The 13,385-nt window shown below is 40.2% G+C and overlaps 1 protein-coding gene across 2 annotated transcripts in view; it reads right to left on the bottom strand.

The window, feature by feature from the left end:
* Nucleotides 1–577: 577 nt before the first annotated feature.
* The window catches only part of LOC106060948 (uncharacterized), a 31,270-nt gene continuing 18,462 nt past the window's right edge, over nucleotides 578–13,385 (bottom strand). For both annotated transcript variants that reach the window (XM_056030829.1, XM_056030828.1), the window contains exons 3-6: nucleotides 4,989–5,199; nucleotides 4,287–4,434; nucleotides 1,934–2,106; nucleotides 578–1,494 (exon numbers count right to left, since the gene is read on the bottom strand). In XM_056030829.1, coding sequence (XP_055886804.1) covers nucleotides 1,374–1,494; nucleotides 1,934–2,106; nucleotides 4,287–4,434; nucleotides 4,989–5,199 — 653 coding nt within the window. In that variant the 3' untranslated portion in view covers nucleotides 578–1,373. The remainder of the gene's footprint in view (nucleotides 1,495–1,933; nucleotides 2,107–4,286; nucleotides 4,435–4,988; nucleotides 5,200–13,385) is intronic.

Raw genomic sequence — 13,385 nt, 5'->3', positions numbered from 1 at the left:
GCTCCAATTAGAGATAAATGCGCACAAATCAGAGAAATAAATTCGCCCCAATTAGAGATAAATGCGCACAAATCAGAGAAATAGATTCGCTATAGCTTTAAAGACTTTTATTTTTTCTAAAAGTAGAATCTGAAGAATTTTATGTGTTCCATGTTTTTTCGCACGAATCAGAGAAATAGATTCGCACGAATCAGAGAAATAGATTCACTATATCTTTAGAGGCTTTTATTTCTTCTAAGAATACAATCTGAAGTCATGCACGAGTTCCATGTTTTCTTGAATGTGTAAAAACTGCAAGCGTTGGATTTAGTGGCATATTCTTGTTTGAATTAACTTGTCAGCCTACTTTTGAAACTTTAAGTTGTTCTTATTTCTGGTCCTCAGTTGTAATGCTTTGTTCTCTTATTTATCCCCTTTTGTGAGTCTGGTAACAATACAACTTGTTGCACGTATAAGCCAAACTGTGTTCAAGACAAACTATTATAATCAGATTATCGTCCCGGACAGACCAAGACTGGACAACCTAAGACTGCACAATCCACTGATCCCCTGTATAAAGTACACAACAGACAAAAAATGTATGCTATTTACATTTTGTATTTTAGAGTGTACATATCAACTTGAAGTATTAGAGAATTATCTATAGCGATAGAGTATAGTAGAAACATTGAGATATGTTCAGTACAACTGTAGGCCATTAAAACTCTAGCATAGTATAACCTACAACGTAAAAAACGTTTACATTTTGACTAAACTACTAAACAAGAAAACGAAGTATCTTTACAAAGATGTCTAATTCTTTATCACCTGCGAGAAGATACTTTTACAATCTGTAGAATCTATTAAAATAAAAATAATGTCAAAGTCATAGAATCCTAGAAAGATAATGCCACAATCAGTTGAATTAGTAAATACATAAACATGGATCTAGAGTTTGTAGAAACAAAGTATACAATTAGTGTATCACACCTGGTGGTGGTGGTGGTGGTGTTGTTTTTGTCAACTCAACTGATGAGAAATCGTGTTCAATGGTGAAATCATTTTTGAAAAGAATCGCGTGTAGAGCAAAACTGCATCTTAAAGTCTAACATTATGAAGCAAACCCATTAAAAGGGTATTTATAGTCCATAAATGTATTCGGCAAAAATCATCGTAAGTCAAATGTTTGCATATGGCTGATTGGCATATAAAAACGTATTGGATCTTGGTCTGGTTATTCAAACAAAAATTATACCCGAGGCTTGGGATGTTCTTAACAAAATCCAATTGTATTTGTCTTTTCCATCACGAGAAGACTATCCCGAGAGTATCGTGACTTCCAATGAAGAACATTGACACTTGAAGTGTTGTCCAGCAGAATGTAGTGTGTCCAGCTATTTGTCCTGTAGAGGGATGACCTCAACGTATTCCACGTTTTGCTGACCTCGTTTCTTTTTCATCTCGTCCAACTTATTTCTCAGTTGCAGCCCTTGTCTTTCTTTGTCTTGCACCAGTCTGAAAATAAATAAAGTAGAGAAGGTGGAAATTTTTTTTTTTTTGTATCCCCCCCCCCCAAAAAAAAAAAAAAAACACTTCTAGATCTAAGGCTTTTGTTAAATAAAGAAATGCACAGTTCAATTATCGAGGAAGGCAAAATTAATAATAATCTGGGTAGAGAAAAATGAATTAAGTGTCATACTTATATTACAACTGAAATAAACATTATGCACTATCAAATATCTTGCAAAGTAATCTATGTTGTAATACCTGTCCAGCAAGAAGTACACACTTAATGATATCTAAATTTCACAGAGTTAGCTTTGTACTACATTAAGTTATTAACGACAATGATATTTATATTCTGTAGATTTGTATGAGTGTATTTGTGTATATAGTATATGTGCTTATGTCAATGTCTTGTTCTCGGTTTCATCATTACATAATTTGTTCTTACACTTTGTCCATTTCCAGAGCTTTCTCTAAAAGTTGCAAGGCTTTCTGAGTTCTATCTTCGGCTAAAAATTTCTTCTGTCTTCGTAGTCTCTCTAGTCTCTCTTGTTGTCTCTCTCTTTCCACTTCCGCTTGACTCTCTCTGCTAGTCATATTTTGTAATATGGCGCGAGTCTCCTGGTGAAAAATGAGAAAGATCGTCACTACTTTGTCTCAATTCTTGTAGAAGTAATTTACAAAAAACAAGTGGATAATTTATTACAAGTATAAAATATATATTCGATATGCTTTTAATTATTTTACACTTCTAAAAAGCCATTTAAAAAATTCTAAAAGTGAATGTAGCCCAACGGCGTGAACAAAAGCTGTGAACATCCTTTGGATCCGGTCAGTTTGGAAGAGAGGCAAGTATTTATATGTGTGAACAGCCCAGCATTCGCAAATTTACCGCCAAGGCTTTCTCCCAGAAAAACTCGTTCTGTGACAATAATGTCTGTGAAAAAGCAGGAAGTATTGTAGTCGCCGGTTTCTCTAGTCATCTTTCCGAACTATTTCTAACTGAACCGTTTTTAATTCTTAGCCGCCTCGTCTTGACTGTTTATAGATACCACGTCAGAGCCCATACATTCTGTTAACGGAACGTTAAGGAAACATGAATACCTTGGCCAAAATAAAAACCTATAAGGCTAATGATAAATAGACAGCCAGGCAAAGCCATGAATAAATAGAAGTGCTATTGACTGAATCCAGTATATATGTTATATGACAGTGAACGAAGCAATAAACATATTTATATATATACATATAACATATATCTATATATTTTCTTACAAGAGCTTAACATCGAGGACAGAAGGAAGATAGCTACTATCTGTTAGAGCCCATACATTCAGTTAACGAAACGTTTAGGAAACATTAATACCTTTGCCAAAATAAAAACCTATAATCCAAGGCTAATGATGAAAATGAAAATCCCCCACCCCCCTTCCGAATAAAAATCCTGGCTATGCCCATGAAAACCAGTGACTTGAAAAGACCCTAAGCTATTCGAGATATGGGGCCCTTTTAAGTCAGTTCACATATTATATATACATCACTGCTAAATATTTCTTATCGATAACCATTCAGACTTCGTCTTAGTTTGGAGCGGTCACTGGAGCAGCCAGGCTCTCAGACATCATCACACCTTTATACTTTGGTTACGTGAATGGGCCCCACGACGTTCGTATTGTAGCATAATGTCTTTTCCAAGTACAATCACAGATCAATGGTAGAGAGTAAGCCCACAATGCTAGAGGGACATTGACCCAGGTCTATCACCGCGATATATCTACCCTCACCTTACAATGCTAGAGGGACATTGACCCAGTTCTATCACCTCCTCACCTTACAATGCTAGAGGGACATTGACCCAGTTCTATCACCTCCTCACCCCACAATGCTAGAGGGACATTGACCCAGTTCTATCACCTCCTCACCTTACAATGCTAGAGAGACATTGACCCAGTTCTATCACCTCCTCACCTCACCTCACAATGCTAGAGGGACATTGACCCAGTTCTATCACCTCCTCACCTTACAATGCTAGAGGGACATTGACCCAGTTCTATCACCCCCTCACCTCACAATGCTAGAGGGACATTGACCCAGTTCTATCACCTCCTCACCTCACATTGCTAGAGGGACATTGACCCAGTTCTATCACCCTCTCACCTCATATTGCTAGAGGGACATTGACCCAGTTCTATCACCCCCTCACCTCATAATGCTAGAGGGACATTGACCCAGTTCTATCACCCCCTCACATCACAATGCTAGAAGGACATTGACCCAGTTCTATCACCCCCTCACATCACAATGCTAGAGGGACATTGACCCAGTTCTATCACCCCCTCACCTAATAATGCTAGAGGGACATTGACCCAGTTCTATCACCCCCTCACATCACAATGCTAGAGGGACATTGACCCACTTCTATCACCCCCTCACATCACAATGCTAGAGGGACATTGACCCAGTTCTATCACCCCCTCACATCACAATGCTAGAGGGACATTGACCCAGTTCTATCACCCCCTCACATCACAATGCTAGAGGGACATTGACCCAGTTCTATCACCCCCTCACCTCATAATGCTAGAGGGACATTGACCCAGTTCTATCACCCCCTCACATCACAATGCTAGAGGGACATTGACCCACTTCTATCACCCCCTCACATCACAATGCTAGAGGGACATTGACCCAGTTCTATCACCCCCTCACATCACAATGCTAGAGGGACATTGACCCAGTTCTATCACCCCCTCACATCACAATGCTAGAGGGACATTGACCCAGTTCCACCCTCCCCTCACCTCGTGAACTTTCTTCTGTCTTTCTACTTCGTCTTGCTCCCTGACCGGCACTGTGGGGGTGACCGGTAAACTTCTGGTTGTTCTGGCACTGGGCGATACGCCTCTGCCTAGTAGAGGTAAGGAAGGTACACTCAGAGAGGACGCACACCTGGAAAAGTAATAGGAGTAGTATTGGACATCTTCTTAATACTTACTTGTAGGAGAAGTTAGTTGTTAACACTAAATATTGACTGCTTTAAGTCTCATCTCGAACATGAAGACAACAAACGGCAAATTAATTGCTTTTTCTTGACAAGTTTTTGTTACACGAAAACTGTCTCAGAATTTACAAAATACAATTAACAAAAACTTACATTTTAATATTACATGCAAATATTGAGAATAATCAGTGCATGATATGAAAACATCAAGACCTTCATTCAAACCTTCATTCAAACCTTCATCCAAACCTTCATTCTTGTATTCAGTGCTGTGAATGACGACGCAAAGACTGAAACTTTTCATGAGGAACTTTCTAATTTACAAACTCTTTTCAATTGGTACATTCTATGCAAGGGCAGAGCGTTTCTCAAAATTGCTAAACAGGCTGAGAGAGGACGGACGTAAGTATATTTTCTCTGGGAGGGTGATTACACAAGTAAAAGGTTCAGAAACTATGTACTACTATAGTTGGAAGAGAAGAAATAATGCTTAAACAGTGACCTGTTATTGTCATTAGCCTCCGGTGAAGACCTACTGCACCCATCTTCATCAGACATAACAATTCGTCTCCGCCGCTGACGTAGCCGCATGGATAGCACAGAGTCTGGAGTTCCATTCCCTTGTCTCTCCTTGACATATATAAGTCGGCTAGGGGCAGAGACTCTCGAGACAGAGCGTTTTGGCGATTGTTCCGGGGATTCCCGTTTCTCCTCTGAAAAGATATTTACACATTTATGAAATAACAAAAAGTTACAAAATAGATTGAAATGGATTTCAGCTACTCGACTGTAAGTGTTCTAAAATTTATTCTATAACTCATAGTTTCCAAACTGAATATATTCATGAATCTTTTTAGATTTAGTATTAAAATAAAATTTAAATAAAACAATACACACTAACAAAAAAAAACAACAACAAGGTTACAAAGACAGTTTGTGTGGAAACACAAACTGAAAATCGGCCCCCGAAGTGGCACACCTAGAGTCTTCACCAGGATTCGAACACGGGACTTCTGGTTCCAAGTGCTTTACAATTCACATTCAAAATGAATAACGTGTAATAAATAGAACTTAAAACAAAAGAGTAAAGTTTCCCTTTCAGACCTTACGATCTATTGGGCAGATGATGTGAAGGTTTCTATGGCCAATGGTTAACGAGCAGGGTGTCATGTGGCCAGAACAACGACCAACCGCCTTTACTTTCCCCTACTAAATTAGAGTTGGGTGGACTCAGGGACGCCCTAAAAATCCCGAAATTCATAATCCCAGTCTTCACCGAGATTCAAACCCAGGACCTCCGGTTCAGATGCCGAACGCTTAACCACTCAGCCATCGCGCTCCCTAATCATTGACACAATCATAAAAATGAAATTCCCACAGCAGTGAGATAACCGCATCTCTGAAAGCAGTAAAGATACACGTTTGTTTTACAGGAAAGTTTATGAAGCCTCAGTCAGAATACCAACAAAGTGAGTTCTAGGGGTCAAACAGTCTGAAAACAAAAACATATAAACTTGCAAAATCACATTGCGCCTATTACAAGCAAAACAAGGTTACAAAGACATTTTTTTGTGAAAACACAAACTCAAAATCGCCCCCCCCCCCCCCGAGGTGGTCTACATCAGGATTCACCCGGATTCGAACACGGGACTTCTGGTTCCAAGTGCTTTACCACTCAGATCTAGATCTAGTTTGATCTAGACCTAGTTTTAGATCTAAATCTAGATTCAAGATCTAAATCTAGATCTAGATCTAATTCTAGATCTAAGTGTAGACCTAATTCTAGATCTAGATATATAATCTTGATATAGAATATACTATATCTAGACTAGAAATCGTATGAATTTACACGTTTAATCTTAAAATTACTAGACCTAGGCCAATGTTATGATCATGAATAGTAGGCTTTTTGTTACCGGGTAATGCCATTACTAATGGTGTACTATGCTGTTCGTATCTGATTCAGTCTTAATGCGATATTATAGTTTACATAATAAATAAATCTGCACCCCTAAGCTGTCAGAAGATAAGTTATTGCCTTAATAATTAAAATTTTGTTCAAATTATTAATACATTTAGTATAAATATATCTAGATCTAGGCTCCATTTAGTCTTATTAAGATTGTCAAGTGTAGGCCCCTATAATGTGGATAAGTCAAAACTGCGCGCTCTAAAAGTAGTTTGTTATTTTTTAAACTTTTTGAAACAAAAACGAAGTTCGTATCAAAATTCTTTTTTAAAACATTTGAATCTTATCTTATCATATATAATACAGACGTTACTTCAAAAAAGAAGATGATTACGTCCTACTCGTCATGCATTTAGTCATGCATATTAACCAATGACTTAAATTCTGCCAAGTCACTGGTTTTCCTTGCTAGCTCAGGCAACCCATTCCATGCTCTAATAGCACTAGGGAAGAAGGAGTATTTGTACAAAATTGTCCTAGCATATGGGTCGAGGAATGCGCCTTTATCTTTGTGTCTTTCAGAGTATTTTATTAAATTTTGTTTTTGTATTTGAAGATTATGGTTCAGTGTTTTATGTATAATTGCTACTTTACTTTTGAGTCTTCAATCCTGAAGGCTTTCTAAATTTAGTGATTTTACTAAAGGTGTTACTCTAGTCAAATGTGAATATTATGTGAATCTCACTGCTCTATTTTGTGTTTGTTCCAGTTTCTTAATGTTTTCTTGAGTTGAGGGGTCCCAAACGGAGGATGCATATTCTATTATTGGTCTAACCAAGGTTAAATAACATTTTAGTTTTATGTTCTTATTTGATTTATAGAAATTTCTTTTAATAAACCATAATGCTTTGTTGGATTTTTTTATAGTTTCATCAATATGTGGATTCCATGACAGTTTTTCATTTATTATAACACCTAAGTATTTTGCGTTTTTAGTCTGTGTTACTGGTTTGCCATGAATAAGATAAGTGGAATTAATTTGTTTTAGTTTTTTTGTTACTCTTAACAACTGACATTTTTCTGGGTGGAAAGACATGTTCCAATTTGATTCCCATTTCTGTAATTCATCTAATTCTCTTTGTAAAATATCTGTGTCTTGTGTTGTTTTTATTGTTCTATATATTATGCAATCGTCTGCAAATAATCTGACTTTTGTTCCTGAACCAATGCAATTTGGTAAATCATTTATGTAAATTAAAAATAGTAGTGGACCCAAGACTGATCCTTGAGGTACACCTGAGTTTATTGTTATCGGTGTTGATTTAGAGCCATTTATTATTACAGTTTGTTCTCTCCCTATCAGAAAATCTTTAATCCACTGATGCAGTGGACCATTAATGCCGAAATATTTTAATTTTTTAAGCAAACTATGGTGGTGAACTTTGTCAAAAGCCTTAGAAAAATCTAGTAAGATAGCATCTATTTGTTCACTATTATCTAAACCTTTTGAAAAATCATCAATTAGTCCTATTAGTTGTGTTTCACATGATCTATATTTCCTAAAGCCATGTTGGTATGGTGTGAGGACATTATGTTTGTCTAAGTGGTTTATGATGTTGCTACATATTATGTGTTCTAGGATTTTACATGTGATGCTGGTAAGTGATACTGGTCTGTAGTTTCTTGGGTCAGATTTTTCTCCTTTTTTAAATAGGGGGGGGGGGGTGACATTAGCTTCTTTCCAGTCCTTTGGTACTCTGCCCTGGTTAAGCGATGCCTGAAAGAGTATTTTGAACACTGGGGCTACCTCATTGCTTAGTTCTTTGAGTAATGTAGCTGGAATACCATCAGGTCCAGACGCTTTATTTGGTTTGGTGTTGGCTAATAGTTTTTGAATTCCATTTTCTTGTACTACTAAATCTTCTATGTTGTCTACTTGGTTCAAATTAAGTAATATGTCTTTGTCTCCTGGGGCTGAGAATGCTGATGCAAAGTATTTGTTTAGGATGTTTGCTTTAGTTTCATTATCATTATGTATTATGTTATGTTCATCTTTTAATGACGCTATGCCTGTTGTTTCCATTTTCTTAGACTTAATGTATGACCATAGGTATTTTGTTTCAGTATTCTATTCAATGAGTTAGTTTATAAATGGAAAATATATTTTATAATGAACCATTGACACTTTTACAATTGTGACCTTAGATGAAATTATTTTGTGCCAATGCGCGAATCTATGAATGAAGCTTGAGTTATTAATGAAGAAGTCCATGACCTTTTAAAAAAAAGTTACCTCTCCTGAAGTTTTTCTTTGAAAAGTGGTGTAATTTTTTGAAAAATCTGCTTGCATATATAATTTTAAAAATTAGATGGTTTACTTTCGGAAAAGAAAAAAGTAGCCGTTGCATCAGAACTATGAATGATCTAGACTATCATGATGTCCGATTATCATTATCTCTTTTAGTTTCTGAGATTTAAACGGGACGGACGGACAGACGGACGTACAGGCAACACAAAACCAATAGCGTTTTTTCCACTTTCGGGGGCCGCTAAAAAGACGAACTTTTATATAAGTCCGAAAATGTGCTTTTCGGTACCTGTTCTCGTTAGAATACTCGGGTAGAAAGTCTCGATAGAATACTCGGGTAGAACGTTTCGTTACAATACTCGGGTAGAAAGTTTCGTTACAATACTCGGGTAGAAAGTCTCGTTAGAATACTCGGGTAGAAAGTCTCGTAAGAATACTCGGGTAGAAAGTCTCGTTACAATACTCGGGTAGAAAGTCTTCTTTATACACAGCAGATTCAATTTGGGTGATATAAAAACGCGAGCTAATAACTGAATAGAATGAAGATCCTAACGCCATCTTACTGCTGCTGATATAGTAGAGGTCTTTTCATTATTTCTTGTCTAATAAAAAACTAGGAATTTAACGAAGAAGCGGAAAAGAAAGTTTCAGTGAACAAGAACCAATGACCACAGATCAACGCAACATTATCATTCTAGAAATAATCTATTGCCAGCTTTGAGAGTGTAAAACTAATCAAACTTTAATTGATCTTCCTGTTTCACTCGCTAATTAAAATGTATTAAAAAATACTTTAGATGTAATTCATTTCTTTTTATGGTCTAAATAAACTACGTCTTTGACCTAGGGCATAGAGCATAGCATGAGTCACCTAGGTCAGTGTGTTTCCTTCGGTGAAATGTTAGAGTTATTCAGTGAAGCAGAACTTTTGTTTTTCTAAAAGCTTAAAATATTCATCCCCGTAGTTCTAACTCTAGAGATGCCTAACGATCCCGTCATTGTCGTCCAATATTGTCCTAGCCCAGGGCGATGCCTAGCAGACACAATCATGGAACTACTTTAGGGTGAGGCCTAGCAGACACAATCATGGAACTACTTTAAGGCGAGGCCTAGCAGACACAATCATGGAACTACTTTAGGGCGAGGCCTAGCAGACACAATCACGGAACTACTTTCATTCATATTTCTGTCTTCAGCCTCAAAACTATCGATCCCAGGTGCAACGAGTTATTGATCCCAAACTAATTGATTTCTTTTCAGCTGATAAAAAGTCGACCTTATTGAAGAGTTCTTGTAGAATTTAAAAAGAGGTTTTGTTGTAACTAAGGAAAAACAAATATTTGAGAGGTTTTCAAGTAAATCGGAAAAAGGTTTGACCTCCAGAGATGGAGCAAGAAAAGGCAGAAGCGACATGTTGAAGGCTCTGTAATAGGTCGATTAGTTCTTGGGTAGATTGATTCTCTGTAAGCTTAGACACTCGTGATGTCATGGCTTGACAGAAAATAGATTTCCAGGAATAGTTTTATGATAGTCGCACGTCATAAAGTGGAAGGATGTGATCGTCACTGACACAGATTTATTTCAACACAATGTTTCACGCTGACAGTTTTTGTCAAACGTTGGAGGAATTCCATTTGGTCAAGTATCGGTCAAGTGTTCTTTTGACAGTTCCACCGCTCAGAGTTCTAGAACAAAATATAAATTTTAACCAATGAAACTGTTCAAAGCTTCGTTAAAGTAGGCTTTTCATTGTTGAATTTTTCTTACACCTCAGAATACATTTGTAAAATAAATACATATATAAATGACATAAAATGAGTGTAAATCTGTTTGTCATGTGTTCTTCTTTTTTTTTTACCAAGATTCTATCAACTCACTCTGTCTGTCTGTCTGTCTGTCTGGTAAAAGGTGTGTACACGTTGTTTCTCTCACACCCATTCTCGGATCAAGCTGAAACTTCGAACATTTAATCATTGAAATAGACAAGACATGAATAAAAAAAAAAGTAACCAATTAGACCATTCATTACTGGTAATTCATTATTTTTGATAAGGCGCTTGGCTTTGGAACCGGAGGTCCAGGATTCGAATCTTAGTGTAGACTGGGATTTTTATTTCGGAATCTTTCGGCACCCCTGAGTCAACCCAGCTCTAATTGGTACCTGACATTAGTTGGGGCAAGGTAAGGGCGTTTGGTCTTGTGCTGGCCACATGGCACCCTCGTAAGCCGTAGGCCACAGAAGCATCTGTCCTATAGACCCCAGGGTGTGAAAGGGGCCACAGAAGCATCTGCCCTATGGACCCCAGGGTGTGAGAGGGGCCACAGAAGCATCTGTCCTATGGACCCCAGGGTGTGAGAGGGGCCACAGAAGCATCTGTCCTATGGACCCCAGGGTGTGAAAGGGGCCACAGAAGCATCTGCCCTATGGACCCCAGGGTGTGAGAGGGGCCACAGAAGCATCTGCCCTATGGACCCCAGGGTGTGAGAGGGGCCACAGAAGCATCTGTCCTATGGACCCCAGGGTGTGAGAGGGGCCACAGAAGCATCTGTCCTATGGACCCCAGGGTGTGAAAGGGGCCACAGAAGCATCTGTCCTATGAACCCCAGGGTGTGAAAGGGGCCACAGAAGCATCTGCCCTATGGACCCCAGGGTGTGAGAGGGGCCACAGAAGCATCTGCCCTATGGACCCCAGGGTGTGAGAGGGGCCACAGAAGCATCTGTCCTATAGACCCCAGGGTGTGAAAGTGGCCACAGAAGCATCTGTCCTATGGACCCCAGGGTGTGAAAGGGGCCACAGAAGCATCTGTCCTATGGACCCCAGGGTGTGAAAGTGGCCACAGAAGCATCTGTCCTATAGACCCCAGGGTGTGAAAGTGGCCACAGAAGCATCTGTCCTATGGACCCCAGGGTGTGAAAGTGGCCACAGAAGCATCTGTCCTATGGACCCCAGGGTGTGAAAGTGGCCACAGAAGCATCTGTCCTATGGACCCCAGGGTGTGAAAGGGGCCACAGAAGCATCTGCCCTATGGACCCCAGGGTGTGAGAGGGGCCACAGAAGCATCTGCCCTATGGACCCCAGGGTGTGAGAGGGGCCACAGAAGCATCTGTCCTATGGACCCCAGGGTGTGAGAGGGGCCACAGAAGCATCTGTCCTATGGACCCCAGGGTGTGAAAGGGGCCACAGAAGCATCTGTCCTATGAACCCCAGGGTGTGAAAGGGGCCACAGAAGCATCTGCCCTATGGACCCCAGGGTGTGAGAGGGGCCACAGAAGCATCTGCCCTATGGACCCCAGGGTGTGAGAGGGGCCACAGAAGCATCTGTCCTATAGACCCCAGGGTGTGAAAGGGGCCACAGAAGCATCTGTCCTATGGACCCCAGGGTGTGAGAGGGGCCACAGAAGCATCTGTCCTATGGACCCCAGGGTGTGAAAGGGGCCACAGAAGCATCTGTCCTATGAACCCCAGGGTGTGAAAGGGGCCACAGAAGCATCTGCCCTATGGACCCCAGGGTGTGAGAGGGGCCACAGAAGCATCTGCCCTATGGACCCCAGGGTGTGAGAGGGGCCACAGAAGCATCTGTCCTATAGACCCCAGGGTGTGAAAGGGGCCACAGAAGCATCTGTCCTATGGACCCCAGGGTGTGAAAGTGGCCACAGAAGCATCTGTCCTATAGACCCCAGGGTGTGAAAGTGGCCACAGAAGCATCTGTCCTATGGACCCCAGGGTGTGAAAGTGGCCACAGAAGCATCTGTCCTATGGACCCCAGGGTGTGAAAGTGGCCACAGAAGCATCTGCCCTATGGACCCCAGGGTGTGAAAGTGGCCACAGAAGCATCTGCCCTACGGACCCCAGGGTGTGAAAGGGGCCACAGAAGCATCTATCCTATGGACCCCAGGGTGTGAAAGGGGCCACAGAAGCATCTGCCCTATAGACCCCAGGGTGTGAGAGGGGCCACAGAAGCATCTGCCCTATGGACCCCAGGGTGTGAAAGTGGCCACAGAAGCATTCTCCGATCAGATCGATACTTTAAACAATTATTTAGTGTACCTAACAAAACATGAATCAATAAACAAGAACACTTAATTAATCAATTAATATTGATAATTAATTATTTTGGTTGATCTCGTGTAAGGGAAATTACCTTTACCTATCCCTTAGTCTGTTGGACCGTTGGGGCACCAGGCAAGATTTGTCGACCGTCTTTCTCCATTCCTCCCTTTTTTTTTGCCTTGTTCAGAACCTCTCTCAATGGCAGGCCTGTCCATTCTTTAATGTTGTCCTCCCATCGCTTTTTCTGTCTGCCTCTTCTTCTTTTCCCTGGTACTGTTCCCTGAAGAAAGGTCTTTGCGAGCCTCGTAGATCTCGTAATGTGGCCAAAGGTTTTAAGCTTTCGTTTTTTCACAATAGTAAGCAGGTCGTCATGAGCTCCGATCGCTACAGTAACCCTGTCTCTGATTTCTTGGTTTGTGATGCGGTCTTTGAATGTGATGCCTAGGATCCTTCTGTAGCATCTCAATTCCATTGCTAGGATCCTCCTCTCAAGCTCTGCATTCAACGTCCACGACTCACAAGCATATAAAAATGTGGCCATGACCAGAGAGCGCATCAGTCTAATTTTGGTGCCGAGGGCTAAGCCCTTATCTTTCCATATTATTTTAAGTTTTGAAAGGGCTGCTGTGG

Source organism: Biomphalaria glabrata, chromosome 5 (genome assembly GCF_947242115.1).
Source record: "Biomphalaria glabrata chromosome 5, xgBioGlab47.1, whole genome shotgun sequence".
NCBI lineage: Eukaryota > Metazoa > Mollusca > Gastropoda > Planorbidae > Biomphalaria > Biomphalaria glabrata.
This window is presented reverse-complemented; position numbering and strand designations above follow the sequence as displayed.